Raw genomic sequence first — 21,589 nt, 5'->3', positions numbered from 1 at the left:
GGATATAGATTTCACTATTTCTTTCTAGCCTTAGTTTGATTACAATACAAAGAAAATATCTGATACTATAAATAATCCTCTACATCCTTAAAGAGTCATTCTGTTTGGTGTACACAATAAGTATCAATGCCCTGTGCTAATTGGCTCAAAGGGATATTGGTGGTGGAACCTGGCTGTTCATTTGGGAGTCTGTGGTATTGAGAAGATACAAGGTTGCTACGAAAATCTCCATGTAGACTTTCCTGTGGAGTGGTGGTGGTATCCAAAAATGGGAATGTAGTTTTTTTTTTCTTTTAAACAGAGTGGGTTCTTTGCCATTCCTCATCCCCTTGCATTGGGCTTAGGGCATTGAGGGATGAAGTTCTGCCAGCATTTGGTATGAGCTTTGTATTTCCTTAGCTGTAGAGGCAGCCAGCCAGTGGGGGATGTGGAGAGGTCCCACATTTCTGACTTACTGTGACTATCTCCCTTAATTGGATACTTGTGCACCCTTTGGGGTAATTTAGATTAATAAAACTATGACTTTGATTGGACATCCTCTTGAGTCTATGTCTTTCTGTCCCTTGTAGCTCTATGAAATTGCACACAATGCATATAGGGTGAAAGAGAGGGTCAAGATGGTGATCTTTCCCCCTGGTTTCCGGCACAACCTCCTTTGTAATAGCCCAGCACTGTTACCAACTGTGAGGTAAGAGGTGCCTTGCTAAATATGTTGAGCTTTCCTGTAATGATAATGAGACTTGTTTGGGCCTACTTAAACCATGAAGTGGAGGGCACATGTGCTGACTTGTCCTTTTTCTGCAGAGATTTCCTGAGCAAGCAGTGGGCATGAGGTCTGAGAGCAGCAGAAATCTTCAAGGAAGACTTGGCCCCAACACTACTTGTGATCTATATTTTTTGATGTGAAATTTTGCTGGACTGCTTGGATGAGTTGAAATTGTTGACTTTTTGATAAGTCACCTGCCATTTTAGTAAGGGAAAGCATGGATGCTAGTGATTTGGAATGTTCTAATTTAGTTTACCATTGTCTCTACTTCCTGAAATCTGCTAAAATCTCACCATGGAGAGCCAGAACTTAGTAAACTTTGCTTCCCACCAAACATCCTGGGGGCATTTGTGGATGAAGTTGTTCTTTTTTTTTTTTTCTTTTTTTTTTTTTTTAATTGGGGAATTAATGTTTTACATTCAACAGTAAGTACAATAGTTTGTACATGCATAACATTCCCCAGTTTCCCATATAACAATACAACCCCCACTAGGTCCTCTGAATCCTTCTTGGACCTGTATTCTCCCCACCCAGCCACCCCAGAGTCTTTTACTTTGATGCGATACACCAATTCCATTTCAGGTTCTACTTCTGTTTTCTTTTCTGAAGATGTTCTTGGTTTGACCGTAGACTGCATTCCAATGGAATTAAATACTTTGCATTTTAATTTCACTAAGCAGTATTAAACAGTTACAAGTTGTTTTCTAGCTTTCTAAATGGTGTTGGGGAAAGTTCTATCATTTTAGTCTATCATTTATTGTCTGCTATAAAATATGAAGTTTTGGGACACTAACACTTTTGGACACTAACACTTTATTTTTAATCCCAATACAGTCATATACTTTCCCTCTCAATTCCCAAAGATACTTAATGAGAATATTAGCTAACAAAATGAAATAAAAAAATGTTCAAATTCACTAAGAAGCTATTTTTTTCTAGAGACATTTTATAATTTACTTCCCATTTACTTTGTTCTCCCCAGTGCTAGATTCATTGGAAAGGGAAATTTTCAGATTTGATGGCTCCATGTTCCAGATGTCTTTGGCATATTCCTTAATTGTTCGGTCACTGGAAAATTTCCCTGAGGCAGCTATGTTTTTGAGTACCATTGTGTTCCAGGCCTTAGGATTCTGTAAACAATACATGTGTATATATATATATGTTAAGGCCTATATGTCTTTTAAGACAAACATCAAACCAGGTACATTCAAGCACATTTTATAAGTAAAGTGGCAGGAGTAAACTGTATAGAGTGAAACATAAATGCATTATTCACAGTTGGGTGTTACACATGAGAGATTGCTTTTCTCCTGTTTAAAAATTATTTCTCTTAAGAATAAAAAAAAGCATTTTCTACTACAGGAGAAACCATGGAAATAAATTACTTCTCACTGGCAATTGCTTGGCAATTTTTGCTATGGCCGTAATGTTATAGCATGACAGCCATATTTCCCATACTTTATTTTGAATGAAGATTCCTCATCTTCCTTTAAGCTGAAAGGGGAAATAAAGAACTAATATTTGTTGTCTACTCGATGCCATATCAAGAAGATTAACCTGTGGCTCACAGTCAAAGTTAGAAAGATATTACTCTAGAATATTATTTTTCATTCAGGCAATAAATCCAATGAGAAACTGTAATGACCTGCTTCTCTTGCTATATTTTTTTCCTGAAGATAAATGGCCCAGAAAGTTTATACTGACCAATGTAGTCAACTGATTTTCAAAACAGGGTAATTTAAGACTTTATCCTTAAAAAGGACACAAGTTGAAAATACTTTGCAAATACCTACTATAGGGAAATAAGAAATTGTACAATTGTACTATAAACCATTAATCCCCAAAGAAAACCTCAAAAAATCTGTATGTACTATTTTACTGTCTTAATGCTGATAGGATATATGTATATGTCCTTTAATTAAAAATTTCAAATAAATTATTTGAAAATGATACATTTTGGAAATTATACAAATTGTACATTTTAGGAAAAGAACTTTGTCCCTAATGAAATATACAATATACAAATCTCATAATTTTTATGTAAAAGAATAAAATTAACTATTTATTTTAGAGATTCATAATTTTGTATAGAATTCTAAAAGTTCACTGATAATGCACAGAACATTATCCAAAGCCAGAAAAGTGTATGAGGTACAGGGGAGAGGGCTTAGCAGTAGAGCCTTGCATGCATAAGGCCCTGAGTTCCACCCCCAGGACCACACATGATGCATCGAATGCTCTGGTCTCTCTCTCACAAAACACTTAAAAAAATTAAATACTGAATACAAAAATCTGAAATTAGTTTACTTAGACTTTGGAAAGTTTCCTTCCTTTCCTCCTCCTCCTTCATTTCTTTTTCTCCTTTTTCTCTCACTCACCCACTCTTCCTTTCTACTTGTGGCAAGAGTTATCAGTAGGGCTTGGTGTTTCTGCATGATGACCGGGTAAGCTACCACCCAACCTCAGAAGTTACTGAAATAAGACAGTAAAAGCTTCCTCCCCGGGTTGAGTGGGATGCACCAGGTAGAGTGCACACATGAACATGTGCAATGTTCTAGGTTCAAGACTCCAGTTCCCACCTGCAGGAGGGGGGCTTCACAAGTGGTGGAGCAGATCTGCAGGTGTCATTCTTTCTATCTCCCTCTCTAACTTCTCCCTTCTCTCTCAATTTTCTATTTATACAAAAAAGAGGGAAAAACTTCCTTCAATTTAATTATTTAAATAAAAAAACCCAAAAAGTCTCTTCTCTCAATTATGTGGAATATGGTTTCCTCCTCCTCCTCTTTCTTCTTTATATTGCCACGGGGGTGGGGGAATATAAAATTTGTAGTGCTGGGACTATGAATCCACCACTCCTGATGGCCATTTTTCTTCCCCCCCCTTCTTATTTTTATTGGATATGACAGAAAGAAATTGGGAGAGGAGGGGAAATAGGGAGAGAGAAAGATAGATACCTACAAACCTGTTTTACTGTTTATGAAGCCTTTCCCCAGCTGGTGAGGATATGGGGTTTGAACCTGGGTCCTTGAGCATGGAAATATGTGTGTTTAACTGGGTGTGCTACTGCTCAGCAACCTCTGTTAAACTTGGAAAAACTCAGATTCTGGCATGAACAGCTGTCTCACTTATCTTTTGGGTTGGCTAGTAAGGGCCTGAGATTTAGATTTATCACAAGAAGCAAAAATTTTAACTAATTATAGTAAACTGGTTTCCATGATAAATCTAGGCAATATACTTACCATGTAGAGTTGGCTGACCTTTTCTTGACACTTGATATAGGATTCGTAGTCTGCAAAGACTTTAAATCTGATTTTTTTGTGTGTGTTGGGGAGAGAAAAAAACCAAACACTTTCATTAATAGGTTTTATCTATAACTCCATTTAAGAATCTGTTTTGTTTAATCCCAGGCACACTAATTTACCAAACTTTCTCCTATCCTATCCTATCCTATCCTATCCTATCCTATCCTATCCTATCCTATCCTATCCTATCCTATTCTCTCTCTCTCTCTCTCTCTCTCTCTCTCTCTCTCTTTGCCACCAAGATTATTGTTGGGGCTCCAAGCCGGTATTGTGAATCCACCCCACTGCTCCCAATAGCTATTCCCCCCTCTCCCCATGCTTTCTGTTATACTTGATAGGATAGGACAGAGAGAAAGAGGGGAGGGAAGACTGAAGGAAAGAGAGAAAGACACCTGCAGACCTGCTTCGCCACTCATGAAGCGTAACAGGGGGCGGGGGATGGAACTCAGGTCCTTGCATGTGGTAATATGTACACTTAACAGGGTGTGCCACTGCCCTCCCAACTTATAATTCTATAATATAAGTTTCTATAATATTTTTTCCCCCAGAGCCCTACTTATCCTGGGTTATGGTAAGGGGATTGAACCTGGGACTCTGGACCCTCAGGCATAAGAGTCTCTTTACATAACCATTATGCTATTTCTCCAGCTCACCATGATAATTTTAACCAGTCATCAACCTTTCTATGGTTCTTCCTGTGTAACAATGCCACCAGATGAATATACTTGAAAGCTGACCATATCAATGGAAGGATAAAAGAATACCCCAGTCATTCCCACATAGATATGATGGACCTAGGCCTCTAGTGGATCCCTCTCTCCACCATCACTGGTCATCTCCATCAGCAACAGCATCGTGGACCTTTTTGTAGCCCTCTACAGGACCTTGTCCTCAAGGTGAAACAACAGTGGTAGGGACTGCCCCACTCTCCTAAGGGAGGCTGTGTCAACTCTGCCACTAGAGGAAGACTGGTCCTGAATTGGGTGCAATGTTCCTAACTGTAACCAAGAAAAGTGAGCTCAGATCAGGGATGCAGAGGTTACACGTGCTCCTGTGCTGAATATGGGCCCCAGATAAGATTGATGGGGCCTACAGTTAATGGTATTTATATACTTTTCCTGTATTTGGGAGCTATTCTCTTCCTTGATCCAGCTTTCTAGTCCTATTCCCAACTCTGACACCATTTCCCCAGACAATGCTTTTGCCCACCTGCACGTTGACTGTTGGGCTCAAGCAAAGATTAGTAAAGTCAAGGGCCATTTGGAATATATCTAAAATAGATTTCCTAGATCCTTCCAACATGAAGATCCCAATTCTCACCTGCTATATTCTTACCTAGGATTCTGACTATTAAACAATTTGTTCTGCTTTATATTTTAATGCTTTTCAGCCACCAAGTTGGGGATACTACCATGATGCCAATCTGACTTCCCTGGGGCAGACAACTTCACCAATGTGTCCTGGAACACCACCTCTCCTGAGCCTGTCCCCACCAGGGAAAGATAGAAACAGGCTAAGAGTATGGATCGACCTGCGCCCAGGTCCAGTGGAGAAGCAATTACAGAAGACAGACCTTCCACCTTCTGTAACCCATATGATTCTGGGTCCATACTCCCAGAGGGAAAAAGAATAGGAAAGTTTCCAATGGAGGGGATGGGATACAGAACTCCAGTGGTAGGAACTGTGTGGAATTGTACCCCTCTTATCCTATGGTCTTGCCAATCATTATTAAATCAATAAAAAAAATAATACCCTACTCATGAATTTTATTCTTAAACAACCCTAATAATGCTAGTGGAGAATATCTTTTTTCTTTCCATGCCTAGGATAGCTTATCAGATCAAAGATCTATGCTAATACACATGGTTGAGTTTTAGTTATTTTAAGAAGTTCACATTCCCTTTTCTCAAACCACTGCTGTTTTATGGGAACTCACCTGTCATGATAAAATAGCATGTTGATTAAGTCTTTGAAGAGATCAGGCTGCTTGGGAGAAAAAAATCCATTATCAATTTGATCAATAGCCAATTTCAGCTCTGGAAGTGACTCATAATATTCTTTGGCCTTGTATCTGGATAATTAAAATAAAGATTTTGTTATTGTTTGTGATAAACAATACATGGAAAACTACATTATCTGTGAGAAATGCATTCATAAATACCACCATTTATAGAGTTCAATATGGGTATAAGTAACATTTGGCTAAATCCTGACATTACCCAACCCCTACCCCCAAATTGGATTAGTCCCTTATTACTGATGATACTAAGAATAGTAAAGCATATAAAGTTCTAGCCACAGAGCAATTGTTCAATATAATACAGTAAGATTTATTTTGAAGCATGCTTCATGGATCTAAGGAAATGTGATAAGTGCTTTTTTGATCCACAAATGTGTCAAATATTGCTACTAAATGAACATTTACTTCCAGTGGTCAGCAAGTGTATAAAACAACCATTCAAATTTTGTGATCTTCATAGTTCCTTTGGGAAATGCTTTTTTTTCTTAGCTTCTGGAGTCCAAGCTAATAAACTTTTGAGGATTTTAAGTGAAACAAGCAGTGCAGATAGTTTCTCTATACTTATCTCCTACTTTGAGATCTTAAAGGAATACTAGATGGCTTGATTAAAAGAAAAATTTTCTGCTAGAAACTTCTTTCTGCTTGGGCTCAATGCCAGCATGGCTCCCCTGTTCTTGGTGATCATTTTTTTTTCTTTAACAAAGGGTGAGAGACAGAGAGGTACAGAGAGATACTGCAGTGTTGCTCCACTGCTGGAGAAGCTTTCCCCTACAGATAGGGACTGGGGGCTTGAACCCAGGTCCTTATGGCTAGTAATATGTGCCAGTAAATTTTACCAAGTGAGCCTCCATGAGTTCCTGCATCATCTTTTGAACAGTTAAAATTACAGGTGGAGAAGTAAATGGCTTAACTCAGGTCGAGTCTACAATGGCTGTAGGCCACACTGCTTGTGCTTTCACTTGCTGGTTTTAGTGAGACTTACCTGTGGTTAGGAGAATTTCCATGTCCTGCTGCCATACTGCATGTACCTGAACCTCAGGGAGATACCTAGGTGGGCAGGAACCCTTTGCACTTATGTATTAAAATACTTTTTTCTTGGATGAGTGGTACCTTCCCCAAAAGGAAGAGCTGCTCTCTCACCCTTTCTTATCCAGTGCAGCCACATCATCTATTCTCATGCCAAAGATGAACAGATTCTCTTCCCCAGCTTCCTCTGCCATTTCCACATTGGCTCCATCCATGGTCCCAATGGTGAGTGCCCCATTCAGCATAAATTTCATATTGCCTGTCCCTGAGGCTTCTGTGCCTGCAGTGGAAATCTGCTCTGATAGATCTGTGGCTGGAATGACTGCAAAGAAAACATGTAAAATGAGTTTTTCCCCTATCTTTTTAGATCTGCTTGTACTGTTTTTTTCTAGCCATTTTGGGCATGAAAGTGGTACATGTACATCAGAGCAAACATTCAAATGGTGTACAAAGACGGACCTCACTCCTCTTGACTTCTGCCCATTTTTAATGTGCTATTTTGCTAGTTATGACCACAATGCTAAAGAACATTTATGCTTATATGACTTTTTTGTTTTATAGACTTTATTATTTATTTTTTCAGTTTATTTACTCATTGGATATAGACAGCGAGACTGAAAGGGAAGGGGGTGATAGAGGACAGAGAAAGGCAGACATCTGTAGCACTGCTTCACTGCTTGTGAAACTTTCCGACTGCAGTTGGGGACTGGGAGCTTGAACCCTGGTCCTTGAGCATTACCACATGTATCCTCTATGGGGTGTACCACCACCTGACCCTGGTTTACAGACTTTAAAGGAAATTTATTTATTCTGCTATAAAAGTTAGCACTATATTTCTCCCCTTTCTTTTCTCCAAATTTTGTGTTTTATTTTGATATATTTTACTTTATAAAATACACTGAAACCTCTCATTTTTGATATTTAAAATTCAAAGTTTCTCAAAACCCAACCTTTTTTTCCCCCCAATATGAGGCAATTAGATTGTTCCTTCCACTTCTCATCTCCTTCCTTTTACTTTCACTGCAGGGGAATAATATGAAGCAAGCTGCTTTTCCAGGAGATAGACACTAAGATTGTAACCTTTCAGCTGATTTCCACACAAATTAGTGCTGTCTGAAGTCTCCCAACCTCTAACTCACAAGGTCAGGATAAATTTTCTGCCTTGCTTTGAGAGCTTACTTGCATACATGGTAACCTAATACTTTTGCTCTTTCTGTAGTAGTTAACATACTCAATAGACCCAACACCACCTCAAAAAGAGAAAGGTCCCTTTTTACAAGAAAAATGTGCATACAGATTGTCTTTTGTGATATAAACAAACAAAGGTCCTAGTGGCAAATGTTCCAGTTAACTTCTTGCCCATCTGGATGTTCCTCTTCAGTGCTTGCACTGACAGTGTCCATCTGAGCCACATCTAAACCTCATGCTCTGGCAGTCTGACACCTGTACTCACACACTGTTGCTACATGAACAAATGTCAGCCCTTCCTTTCCTGGCATGACCAGATGAACAGCTGGGATCTGGGTTATTGATGTCCTATTATTATAAAACCTAGGCTGGAAACTGAAGACTTTTTCTTTTGTAAAGCACAGTCTTCACTTTACAAAATCCCCAGGAGTATTTCTTCCAGCACCCCGCTCTCACTGCTTGGGATGAGAATGTGCTTGCAAATACAGTACTATGATGTTGATAATGGGGAACAGCAATCTCATTGTTAGTTGGGTTACTATAAAAGTTTTTGGTTTAGGTTCTTATCTTTTTTTTTGGGGGGGGGGGGTCACCTTCCAGACTTCCAAACACACCTCACTCTTACTACACCCCAACCCCACCATGGGCATAGCTCTGACTTAACCACCTATCACGCATTCTCCCAGCTACCTCCAACCACCACCAGCTGTGCCTGTTACACTGTACTAAGCACCCAGTAAACTGTCTCAAATGATCTTAAGTTTTAGTTGTCTTGCTAAGGGTTTGTTAAGGTCCTTATTTTGCCCAAGTGACATGTTTGATCCTAAGTTACTGATCCCCTGAGGTCAGCACCCCATTTTCCAAACCATGCAATCATTCACTAGAATTTGCTCTGACCTCACATGGTTTGTGGTGAAGGGGTTACCTTTTTCAGCAAGAGATACTCTGTAGTTCTCCAAGAAGATGACCTTCAACTTGCTACCAACCATAGGATCATGGTTCACCACATCTGCTACTGAGGTGATCAGCTTTATTATCATCTTGGCCATATGATATCCTGGGGCAGCCTTGGGGAAGAATGATCGAATGTAGTCATGCTGCATATGGAGAAATGGTAAGAGACTAGAGGCTCCAAATCCCCATTGAATAAAAACCAACGTACTTTGCCACCAATTATAACTGTTCTGGGCACAAAAAGCTTCTTAGGGTCTTTCTTGATGCCTGAAAAAGATGGAGAGGTAGATGAAACAGAGGATGGTTGATGGTTGGAGTGGTGAGAACTATAAAAAGAACATGGCTTTCTTTCTGGGGGCCTTGTTGGTATAGATGAACAAATACCTATCTTTGGCTGAAAGTTAGAATTATTAGAGTGGGGTGGGGGACTCTCTAAAGACAGAATGGAGATTACCTTTGGGATAAAGCCCTCTTACAGGGAGAACTAACCAATGGAGCAGAACTTTAGTTTACATGCTGTTGTTTTACTGTGTCTTTTTTGGGGGGGTAACCTCCTCAACAGACCTTCCTTTTCTTCTTCCCCAGTCCTATGCATTAGCTAAGCTACATAAAGATCACATCTAAGACAATGTATGCAGGTTACTCTGATTTCACGGCTCTCTCATGTGTATAGAAGGTTTATAAATGAAATTCTCTACTTTCACTCATCAGTCTGCCTCAAGCTTGTTTAATTGTTTGTACAGCCTTGAAGAACATAAAGGGATACATAAAGGGTTCCTTCTGTACCCCAGCAGTGGCCCCAAGGATGACTCACGGTTGTACATTGTGATCACATGAAGACAGTTCAGTAGCTGCCGCTTGTACTCATGTATCCTCTTCACATGCACATCAAACATGGAGGAAGGGTTGATCTTCACTTTGTACTCCTTCTCCAGGAACTGAGAAAACTTCAGCTTGTTCTCCTGTTGAGACAGTGCATGAAGCCAGAGTTCTTTGATTCAGAAGCAATGGGTAGCTTGTTTTTAAAATCTGGAGCATAAGATCCTCCGAGCCAGTGGAAGATTCCACACTGGGAAGCCTCACCTGCTTCACATTGGAGATTTCCCGAAGAAAGACATCATCACCCAGGAAGCTGTGGAGCTTTGTCAGCTGGCTCAAATCTTTCACGTAGTCTTCTCCAATTTTCTTTCAGTTTAATAGAAAAGGTGAATTTAATTTAGGGAAGGTAATCAAGCCCAAATACACTATTTCTGTTAGTCTGTGGTGGGTACTAGCATTTGTAATTACATAGTACCCAGAATAGCTTCAGTTACAGAAGAGGCTAGAACTGCAGTGTGGGGAGAACACTTTGATAACTTATTAAATGTGGTTTCAGTGGTATTAAGTGTTAAAACAAGAAGTCTAAAAGGGTGATAAACCCCCAAAATTCTAGTTATTTTTATGACTTCTGCAATATCCTCCTACTAAGTATTGCCCATTTGTGTCATATGGACTTTGTTAGCTAAGACCAGCCACAAGACCTGTTGGCTTGTTGTTCAACAAAGTAAGAACTTCAAGACAGCTACAGTGGATTTAGACCAACCCCAACCAACTGTGGGGTTGTACATGTCACATGCTGAAAAAACTGGTCCTGCTGCAGACTGAGTCTGGATATCTTAAGTGGGGGAACTGCTAACATTCTTCACTTATCTCTCACACTCCAGTCAGGTCTTCCTTCCTCTCAGCACTTCCCAGTTACCTCTGCGATTAACTCTGCCAGCCCTGGGTTGCAGAGTAAGAGCCAGCGTCTTGGAGTGATTCCATTGGTTTTATTCTGAAACTTGTCTGGTTCTAGCTCACTGAAGTCCTTGAATCTGGAAAGGGGAAGAGACATGGCACTGAATCTGGCAGAAATGACAAGTGGCTGCATGCAGGGTAAAGAAGTCAAGTGCAAGAGTCATAGAAAGATTAAAGGTGGAGGAGGAAGTAGCTGCAAGTAGTTATGGCTGTCAATTCTAACTAGAAATGAATTTTTGATTCAAAATAACTAGAGGAAAAATTCCAAATCTCACCACCTCCATGTGATTCTCTGACACTGACATATACATCAGATTTAAAAGCCAAATAGTTTTTTTCCCCCTCCTAAATCTAGGACTAGAATTGCTCATAGATGGCCTTTCCTTCTATAAGAGTCTTTGTATCTAAGAAAGACACTTTAAAATGTATCAACACACCTTTCCTCATCCCCAGTGGCTGCTCTGATTCTACTAGTATGGCTCCACTGATGGAGCAATGACAGATCTACTACCATAGGGATGGAAGCTCACACTTGAGTCTTCACAATGTCTGAGTGAATTTTTGCCACGCCATTCACAGCATGGGAGCCCACAATGCAGAGATGGGCCATGTTGATCCTTTTGCCTCCTTCCTCTTCTATCAGAGACATCCTCCTTAGACGGCCAACATCTTTAGGAAACAAGGCTGCGATTCTCTAGTAAGAGGAAAAGATCTTGCTAGTTACTCTGATTTGAAGCAACATTGAGATAATTTCTACATCATTTCATAAGCAGAATATACTTTTAAATAGATTTATTTTACTTTGAGAGGTGGGGGAGGGAGAGAGAGAAGTGCTAGAAAAGCATTCTGGCATATGCAGTGCTGGGAACTGAAGTGGGGACCTCATGCTTGCAAGTCCAAAACTATCACTATGCTAGTTTACAGGATTCCTGCGCATTTTTGATGGAGTGAATATATTTAGTTCACTTCTAGAGAGAGGGAATTGATTTAGCCTTAGAGAGATGCTATCCCTCCATGTTAGTATCTTCATAAAAGATGTTTGCTAAGAGGAAATTTCTGTAGCCATCCATAATAGCTCAAGATCTCATTCTCAGAAGGGATACATATCTCTCAAAATGACTTACATCTAAATGCTTCTGATTGATCTCATAAATGATTTGCAGATGTCGTGGTAGCAACTTCTCCACTAGCTCCACAGGCCAGCGCTCCAGGGCTTCTGGGAGCACTGTGTGATTGGTATAAGCAAAGGTCTTCTTGGTGATTTCCCAGGCCTGAGGGGGAGGGTGGTGTTAGTTGCTTTCCTCTGAAAGAAAGGCTGTCTGAAAGCATGCCTCCAAACTATTGAGTAAAACAGTCCTTCCACTCCTGCCTTTTTAACAGAATAATTTGTTTACAACAGGACAATTCTATGTGTATATAGTTAACTACACTTGATTCCACTAGGTTCCTGAATGGTTCAAAGAGTTGGAACATGGGTTTTGAAAAAAAAAAATTATAAAACTATTTGTAATAATGATAATACTTAAGACAGCATGCTGATAAATATTTCTACTTTCTTTTCATGTATTTTTAAAAAATATTTTATTTATTTATGAGAAAGATAGAGAAAGCACCAGACATCACTCTGGCACACGTGCTGCCGGGGATCGAACTTGGGACCTCATGCTTGAGAGTCCAAAGATTTACCACTGCACCACCTCCCGGACTGCTCCTTTCATGTATTTTAATTATTAAAAAATCTTTGAAAATTTAAAAAAATGAGGAAAACTTGAGTAATGTTATCAGAAAGATACAAAGAATGCTTAAAATGTTGACTTTCAAAACAGTGGGGTCACTTTCAATGAGCTATAGTTTGAGGTTAGAGGGTTTAAGAATTCTTTTAGACACAAAAGGCATAATACAGTTAGGGAGCTGGAGCCTTTAGGGATGCACTTATTTCTTAGTACTAGACTCAGTAAAACAGTAAAGCTAAAGAAATATCAGTCTTGGGCAAAGCATACCTTTAGTTGCTAGCTAGCATCTATAACTTTGAAAAACTTGGAGAGAAGGTTTAGAAAAATATCAACCACAGATATTCTGATTAGTTAGAGGAAAAAAGTATCCAGGCTAACTGACCTTGGACCAGGGTAATTTTTCAATATCAATAAAAATCCTCATCATTTCAGGAATGGCAAGTGCAGGGTGAGTGTCATTCAGTTGGATGGCAACCTGTGTAGAGGAAAGACATCAACATGAAAGGGACAGAAAGGCCAGCTTTCTTGTCCCCATATAGCCTGGGCCAGGCACCAAGCAAAATATATACTTATCTAAGCTTATCAAACCTACTCAACCTTTTCAGCACCAAGGCAGAGGTGAAACATGGTAGGAAGTCCTGATACCCTCAGTAGTCCTTGTCTGAGTTCACAGATAGCATACCTCATCTGGAAAGGTATCAAATGTGGTTCCAGAACTGTTAGTGGAGTCAGACTTGGTAGCTCTAAAACGTCTGATGACATCTTGCAAGGTGGCAGCCACTACAAAGTACTCCTGCTTCAATCGTAGCTCTTTCCCTTCAAAAAACTTCAAATCAAAGAGACTGGTAAGAATGGCTCTCAGAATTAAGTGGTCAAAACATCCCTGATAGCTCTTGTGGTCTTTCAATCAGCATTGGAGATCACTCATCTAGGTCAAAATACCAGTTCATATTTGTTTCCATTACTTGGGTGGGAAGGGAAATCTAGATAATTCAAGAAGAGATTATTCTGAAGTAAAGCAAAGACAAAACAAACAAAGGAAAACAGTATTAAATATATGCTTCACAGAGTTACCAAGCAGGTATATCTGAGATTAGCTTCTGTTGTCACTGAGAAAGCAACCTTGATCACTCACATTATCATTGGGATAGAGAACACGGGATATGTTCTCAGCCAGATTTCGGTCCAGCACAGCCTGAATGTAGTCTCCAACATTAACTGAAGGGAATGTGAGAAAAATGAATAAATAGACAATGCAGCCCATGTTATCAGAAGTCACTAGAGAGTAAATGATGCTTACCGTGTACCATTCCTAAAAATCCAAAAGCATTTCAGCAAATCTTTATAATTGACATGACAGCATAAGAGGATTACACTGAAAGATTACTTTTAAAATGTCCTGTGTTTGCTCTACAAAATGGCTGCTTAATCACTGAAGAGGTTGGAACAGAAACTCAAGGCTTTCCTTCATAAGCTCATTTTGGTTCTAACCACTGATCAAAAGAAAAAAAATTAACATATACACACAGTGAAAAGAGAGCCCAAACTGTACTCACAGTCTCTGAGGTTAAAGTCATTTGGTGCCCGTGCAGACCAGAGGCGCATGGTGTTGACAGTGTTATTCATATACCCAGGCACTGGGGTGTCATATGGCAGAGCCAGGACTACCTGTGGGAATAAATGGAAGCAGCTGCTCATTGTTCTTCATGTGTGATGCCACAGGTTGAACTGAGCTGGGAGACAGGAACTAAAATTCTGTTTCTGTTTCAGGCTCCATCACCAATTCAATTTATTCAATTTTTCTGAGGCCTAAACCTAAATGGCAGTACCTGGGTTGAAGGAAATACTAGCAGTTTTGGGGTAGTCCCCCAACTGGAACAATTTGGATAGTTGGAACCTTCCAGACCGCTCACCCTCTATGTCATTTCCATGCTGACTTCCCACTCATGTCCCTTACTATGATATAGATGTAGATCTTTCCTGCTTCAGACCAAGTCACTGTTTTAAAAATATTACAGTATGCCTGCAAACAATGGAAGAGGAGTGCTTCTTTATCCATTGATACAGTAATAGGCTAAACTCTGTGTAGGCTATTCAGTGATCTGATTTTAGATATGATAAAAATAAGTGTAACAATACATTTATGAAGATAGAATATTAAATATGAGTTTAAAATGTTAACCCCAAATTTTCAAAGGTGTATGAAAAATTCACTCCAGATCTACAAAGGATCTGAAAGTTAACTGAGATGGGTCTGAGTGGTGGACTTCGGAAAGTCTAGCTCAATTGCTAGATCATGGCATTTTTTCTTTTTTTAAGAATGAGAGCTACTCTCTGCCCTAATCCAACTCTCTAGCTCTTTCTCTACTCTGACACTATTTTCTCAGACAGACAGTCAATAAAATAGAGAAGACTAGAAAGACAAACTGTGTTTTCATAAGAATTTAAAATTATGGAAAGGATGAGCTATGAGCTCAGGCCAAGAGGGATTTAGGGGTTACAAGGCTCTGGTGCTAAATATAAATACATGGGCCCAGGATCGGGTGGATGGAGATAAATAGTTAATTTTATCCACAGATTTTTTTCAAGAATGGGAGCTACTCTCTGCCACATTCTAACTCTGTAGCTCTTTTATCTACTCTGATACCATTTTCTCAGACAATATTTTTATCCAACTTCATGCTAGCTATCAAACTCAAGCAAAAATTACGACAGTCACGGGCTCCTGAAAAGATGCCTAAAATGGACTTCCTGGCTTTCTTCCACCTTAAGATCCCTAATCTCATATGCTCTGTTCCTACTTTTTGGTTCCTTTTCATTAACCATTTTGTCTCACTTTATGTCCAGACACCAATTCGCAGGTGCTACTATGATTTGACCCTAAATTCTTTGGGCTGACGACTTCACCAATGTGTCCTGGAACCTTGTTTCTCCAGAGCTCTACTCCACTAGGGAAAGATACAAACTGAATGGGGGTATTAATCAACCTGCCAATGCCCATGTCTAGCAGAGAAGCAATTACAGAAGCCAGAACTCCTACCTTCTGCACCCACAAAACAATTCTGATCCACACTTCCAGTAGGGGAGAAGTGATAGGAGGAAGAGGATAAGAGGGCTCTGAACTCCAGCTTCATCAGGACCCGGAGAGAAAGAAGGAAAAAGGGAGGGACATTTGGATGTAGTAATAGGGTCATGAGTGGCTTGGAGGGGAAGAGAAGACTAGATCTGGAAGAAAATGGGGGCAATTATGTACAAGTGTAGACAGATTGTTGTAGAGATGATGGCTAACCCATGGCAGCAACCTTGGGAGAACTGCAGTAGTTTGCAGTGGAGGGACTGGGAATTCGGAACTCTCTTGGTGGGAATGATGTGGAATTATACCCCTGTTGACATGTGATTTTGTAAATCAATATTAAATCACTCATAAAAATAATAATAAAAATAAAAGTAATAATCTAATTAAAAATTATAGTGAGGAAAGAATCATTTCTATTTCCTACCTTATCAGAGTCAAGCACAAAGAAAAGAAACAATGAATTAATTGAACTGGAAGGATGTTAGACATCATTCAGTGCAGCTGACACATGAGTGGAATGAAGATGAGAGAAATACCTTGTCCAAGTTAGTGATGAGTTAAAGCCTAAAGAAATGTCTTTAATTTGGCCTGTAGAATTGTGAATAAAAGAAGCATTATACCCTGCATCAGTCCATTATATATGTTCAGGAATGCTTTTGGTAATAAGAAATAAATCATTCTTATTTGGAAATATTTAATTAGGAAATAAAGGTCTCTGAACATTTTTTAAAATTTGTGATCAGTCAGGAGAAGACATTATAGAATGGGATTGCGTCTGGGTTCAAACATGTTTTATCTTTCTAACCCTTAAGGCACAATTAAGATAGCTGGAGATACAAGTGACTTGGAAGTTCCTTTAGAACGTCACACAGAGGTTACGACTTTGGAGTTCATGATGAAGGTGTACTCTTTCTGGGATGCACCATTGTAATCGGAGAACAAGAGCTGGGACTTCTCTCCTGGGCATTCTTTAATCTCAGGCCACATAAACTTGGCTGCCTGCTCAGAACTGCACTGCAGTCTGAGGCTTATCCTGAGGAACAACCCCCCCTTTTTTTCTGCCTTCAGGGGTTATCGTTGGGCTTCTGTGCTGGCACTACAAATCCACTGCTCCTGGTGGCCACTTTTCCCTTTTTCCTTTTTGTTTAATTGGATAGAGAAAAATTGAGAGGGGGAGGGAAGACAGAGAATGGAGAGAAAGATACCTGCAGACCTGCTTTACCACTTGCGATGCAGCCCCCCCACCAAGGTCCCCAATCCCCCACCCTCCAGGTAGGGAAATGGGGGCTCCAATCAAGATCCTTGGGCAGGTCCTTGCACTTTGTACTATGTGTGCTTAACCTGATGCAACACTACCTGCCCCCCCAGGGCCCTCTTTTTCCCTTCTCTTCACAGGCTTCACATCTGCACCACTAACTGAAAAACTCCCACTTCCCATCTCCCCTCCTTTTTATCTTTATAGGCACTTCCTTACACTTTCAATGCTGTGGAAGGTCTGCTTCCCAGAGGACTTGAACTGGCAGAAGAATGAGATGAAAGTGGGTTTACTGGAAGCCTTCCACAGCATGCATGCACCATGCCTGACCTGGTGCTCTTTGACCTCACTAGCTTCAAATCTTGGGTTAAATTAGGAGATGGCTTCAGTTCATAAGGTTCTGTATACCTTGGGCTAACTACTCACTTTACATGATTTCTGTTCCACATTACTGCCATTTCTGGCACAGAAAAACACTCTAATTGTATTGCTGGATGTTATAAACACATCTAAGGATGCTTTGTAAATGTAAGGTAATTCAACAGCAGGACTCACATACATAATGCCTCCAGCTGTGTAAACTGCACGTATTTAAATAGATCAGAAATCACTGATACAATTTTTAGACACCAAAATCTATGCCAAATTACATGATAATTTAATACCAAACACATATGTAATTTGGAGGACATATCAATGATTAATTTGTTTCAACTCTTGTATTTATACTTGTATTTATATTTATAACCAATTGTATATTAGACAGTAGTCAAGTATTCAACCAAAATTAAAAGAAAAGAGCAAGAGACTACATATACCAAAACACTATGATTATCTATTTTTACCTTCTAATCTTTTTTTTTCCTCCTCCAGGGTTATTGCTGGGCTCGGTGCCTGTACCATGAATCCACCGCTCCTGGAGGCCATTTTCCCCCCCTTTTGTTGCCCTTGTTGTAGCTTCATTGTGGTTATTATTATTGCCCTTGTTGACGCAATTCGTTGTTGGATAGGACAGAGAGAAATGGAGAGAGGAGGGGAAGACAGAGAAGGGGAGAGAAAGATAGACACCTGCAGACCTGCTTCACCGCCTGTAAAGCGACTCCCCTGCAGGTGGGGAGCTGGGGGCTCGAACCGGGATCCTTACTCCGGTCCCTGCACTTTGCGCCACATGCGCTTAACCCACTGTGCCACCGCCCAACCCCCCACCTTCTAATCTTTTATCTTATACACTGAATGAATTAATATTCAGATTAAATTTTTTTAAGTTTTTTTTTTCTAAACTGTGACTAGCTCTATATAGATCAGCACAGTAAAGTTTAAAAAGATTATTGGTCGGGGGTCAAGCAGTAGCACAGTGGGTTAAGCACACGTGGCAAAAATCTGAGGGCATTGTGAATACCTGGGTATCAATCCACTTGGTCCCAGCCTCGGTGTGTTCCACTCTACCATAGAAGTGCACAGGCAGCATGAACTCAGGGCGGGCCTTTTCCCAGGGGTTTCCATGCCTGAGCCAATCATCAGCTTCTTCTACCTTCAAAAGAAACATGACTTAGGGTTTATTTCTTTAGGAGATGTAGACCTAGGTCTTGAATTATGTCAAAATAAAAATATCTAACTGAATCAACTCAAGAATACCTTTCTTCAGGGACAAAAAGGGAAGACACAAGTTCATATTTGACTCAGTGTAGTGTATTGTAAAAAAGCAAAGGATTTTGGGGGAAGGAGAAGGGAGAAGTTAGGGATGGCATTGGGATGCATGATGGTAGAAAAGGACTTACACTGAGGATAAGAGTGCTTTGCAGATACTTCTCATGGGGAGACAAGAAATTATACCCATATGTCAACAACTGTACTATATACCACTAACCCCCAATGAAATGGTAAAAAAAAAAAAAAGAAGAAGAAATATAATTAAACTAAAAAATGTGACTTTGGCAAGAAAGCATGTCTATTTCTAATTCTGTCAATCTGAACTGATGTTTGTTATTTTGTCTAACTTGGAGCCTAAGCCAAATGTATTTGCTAATAGCGTTCTAAATATTTTATGTGATTTACTGCATTTAGTCTCCAGAGTTACTATACAGGAAAGAACTATGATTTCACCCTCATTAAATATAGGAAAAAATTGTAACTTGCTCAAAGTTATACAGATAGTAAAAGGTACAACTAAGACTAGACCTAAGGACTGTGTGTTAACATTTTTGAAGCCAATTGTCCAGCCTGAGCTAAAGAGCGAGGTATCACAGTTGGATACAAGGATTTGATGGGTCCTTTATCATGGTTCCAGTCAAGATATTTTTTCATAAATTGGTTAAGAAATGCTACTCAAAGAAACTCTATTAGTAAAGTTTATTTTAATGTAGGTCATCAACATTTTGTTGTTTTTGTTTAATAATTAGCTGAGTGTTGTAATAATAAGCTAATAGTTAAGGTTTATTTAACAATATATAGTAAGAGGTAAAAAATTCATGGACAACTTTCACTCATTCCTATATATTTCTCTTAATGTTTTGTTAGTATTTATTAGAAATTTATTAATGTAGTGAATGAATTCAAGGGTTTGCACATACTGTTGAGGACACCTAATCATTTTTAAAGTTAAATTAATTTATTATAAATTATAATTATATTTATTATAAAATAATTTATTATTTTTCATGTTAATTAATTAATTTATTTTTGCCTCCAGGGTTATCTCTGGGGCTTGGTGCCTGCACTACGAATCCATTGCTCCTGGTGGCCATTTTTCCTAATTTGTTGCCCTTGTTGTTGTTATTGTTGCTACTGCTGTTGTTGTTGGATAGGAAAGAGAGAAATCGAGAGAGGAGGGGAAAACAGAGAGGAAGAGAAAGACAGACACCTGCAGAACTGCCTCACCATTTGCAAAGCGACCCTTCTGTAGCTGGGGAGCTGGGGCTCGAACCAGGATTCTTATGGTGGTACTTGCGCTTTGCGCCATGTGCGTTTAACCCACTGCACTACTGCTTGTGTCCCTACTCTTATTTTTTAACCTCTATTTATTAGATAGAGAGAGCCAGAAATATAGAGGGTAGGAGAAATAAAGAGGGAGAGAGACAGACTGCTTTACCTCTCGAAAGCTTTCCCCTAATTGATTGTATGTCTCGAACTTATTAAAACACAGACTGAGTCTTTTTAATACACAGGCTGAGTCTTTGATATACTGACTCTCTCAAAAGTCTAGACCAGGCAGAACAGAAGCAACTGGTGGCACAGCTATATACAAGATGCTGGGTATTATACAACAAACCCTAACAAAGGGACTTTTCAAAGTTAACACAATTACCAAATAATGTGATGATAACAATAGCTATCCATTGTCTTCTTGAACCCTAAGACAGCAGGAACCTCACATTTCCACAATGGAGCCCATATTTCCCCCAGTCCTGGAACCTTAGGGTGGGGTCCACTTTCCTGCATGCTTCTCTCAATTCATATCAAATAATATTGTATCCGCCAATCACAACCTAAGCAACGCAACGAGTGCCACCCCAGCACGCTTCACTTCAGACTGTGTCCAGAGACTTCAGGTGTGGAATGACAACCCTTCAGCTTCATCACTCGGGTGAGACCTTTCCTTTCATAGTATTCTCTAATTCCATTCCAGTGGTCCACTTCCTAATAAAGTCCCCAAACCTAGATATAGACCAGGTCCCCTGAGATAGAGCATGTATTCACACGTGTCCATAAACCAGGGCAAAATATATACCTGAAAGCAGAAGTACAAAAGAGTCTGCAGTGAGTACCCCCCAACACTTCATCTGCACTATTCCAGCCTTTAGGTCCATGACTGTTTAAAAATTTGTTTGGCTTTGTATGTTAACTCTCTTTTCAGCCACCAGATTCCAGATGCCAGCATGATGCTGACCAGACATCCCTTCACTGATGACCCCACTAATGTGTCCTGGAGCCCTGCTTCCCCAGAGACCCACCCTATTAGGGAAAGAGAGAGGCAGACTGGGAGTATGGATTGACCAGTCAACGCCCATGTTCAGCGGGGAAGCAATTACAGAAGCCAGACCTTCCACCTTCTGCAACCCACAACAGCCCTGGGTCCATACTCCCAGAGGGATAAAGAATAGGAAAGCTATCAGAGGAGGGGATATGATATGGAGATCGGGTGGTGGGAATTGTGTGGAGTTGTACTCCTATCCTACAGTTTGTTAATGTCTCCTTTCTTAAATAAATTTAAAAAAAAAAGAAAGCTTTCCCCTTGCAGGTAGGGACTGGGGCTTGAACCTGGGTCCTTGTGCATTATAACATGTGCTCTCAACCAGGTGTGCCACTACCTGGCCCCCAGGGACACCTACTCCTAACCCAAATTTTTCATAAATTTTTTTTCTTAAGAAATCATCACAACCCTGCTTAGCCATCCATAAATCTCCTCTTGGTCTCCCAGGTGGTGTCTGAGGTACAAACACAGGGTCTGGAACATACACTGTATCAGGTTTGCTATATCCTGACCCCTTGTAATT

The 21,589-nt window shown here is 39.9% G+C and overlaps 2 protein-coding genes across 3 annotated transcripts in view; one reads left to right on the top strand and one right to left on the bottom strand.

Moving 5' to 3' along the window:
- ABHD12B (abhydrolase domain containing 12B) overlaps nucleotides 1–5,594 on the top strand; it is a 34,694-nt gene extending 29,100 nt beyond the window's left edge. Inside the window, exons 12-14 of one of the 2 annotated variants that reach the window (XM_007536042.3) lie at nucleotides 570–688; nucleotides 805–1,128; nucleotides 1,312–1,525. In XM_007536042.3, the coding sequence (XP_007536104.1) occupies nucleotides 570–688; nucleotides 805–832 (147 nt within the window). In that variant the 3' untranslated portion in view covers nucleotides 833–1,128; nucleotides 1,312–1,525. Of the gene's footprint in view, nucleotides 1–569; nucleotides 689–804; nucleotides 1,129–1,311; nucleotides 1,526–5,458 lie in introns of those variants that run through there. The other variant, XM_060174980.1, reaches the window with a different exon arrangement.
- Nucleotides 1,565–21,589, bottom strand: part of PYGL (glycogen phosphorylase L) — a 40,230-nt gene continuing 20,205 nt past the window's right edge. Inside the window, exons 5-20 of the mRNA XM_007536037.3 lie at nucleotides 18,496–18,627; nucleotides 14,322–14,433; nucleotides 13,901–13,983; nucleotides 13,448–13,591; nucleotides 13,148–13,240; nucleotides 12,157–12,303; nucleotides 11,563–11,726; nucleotides 10,995–11,109; nucleotides 10,340–10,441; nucleotides 10,071–10,218; nucleotides 9,465–9,523; nucleotides 9,228–9,369; nucleotides 7,229–7,436; nucleotides 6,005–6,139; nucleotides 4,006–4,072; nucleotides 1,565–1,896 (exon numbers count right to left, since the gene is read on the bottom strand). Coding sequence (XP_007536099.2) covers nucleotides 1,720–1,896; nucleotides 4,006–4,072; nucleotides 6,005–6,139; nucleotides 7,229–7,436; nucleotides 9,228–9,369; nucleotides 9,465–9,523; nucleotides 10,071–10,218; nucleotides 10,340–10,441; nucleotides 10,995–11,109; nucleotides 11,563–11,726; nucleotides 12,157–12,303; nucleotides 13,148–13,240; nucleotides 13,448–13,591; nucleotides 13,901–13,983; nucleotides 14,322–14,433; nucleotides 18,496–18,627 — 2,028 coding nt within the window. The 3' untranslated portion in view covers nucleotides 1,565–1,719. The remainder of the gene's footprint in view (nucleotides 1,897–4,005; nucleotides 4,073–6,004; nucleotides 6,140–7,228; nucleotides 7,437–9,227; nucleotides 9,370–9,464; nucleotides 9,524–10,070; nucleotides 10,219–10,339; nucleotides 10,442–10,994; nucleotides 11,110–11,562; nucleotides 11,727–12,156; nucleotides 12,304–13,147; nucleotides 13,241–13,447; nucleotides 13,592–13,900; nucleotides 13,984–14,321; nucleotides 14,434–18,495; nucleotides 18,628–21,589) is intronic.

This window comes from Erinaceus europaeus, chromosome 16, assembly GCF_950295315.1.
Source record: "Erinaceus europaeus chromosome 16, mEriEur2.1, whole genome shotgun sequence".
NCBI classification, from domain to species: domain Eukaryota; kingdom Metazoa; phylum Chordata; class Mammalia; order Eulipotyphla; family Erinaceidae; genus Erinaceus; species Erinaceus europaeus.
The sequence above is the reverse complement of the archived record's forward strand: the minus strand, read 5'-3'. Positions and strand labels throughout refer to the sequence as shown.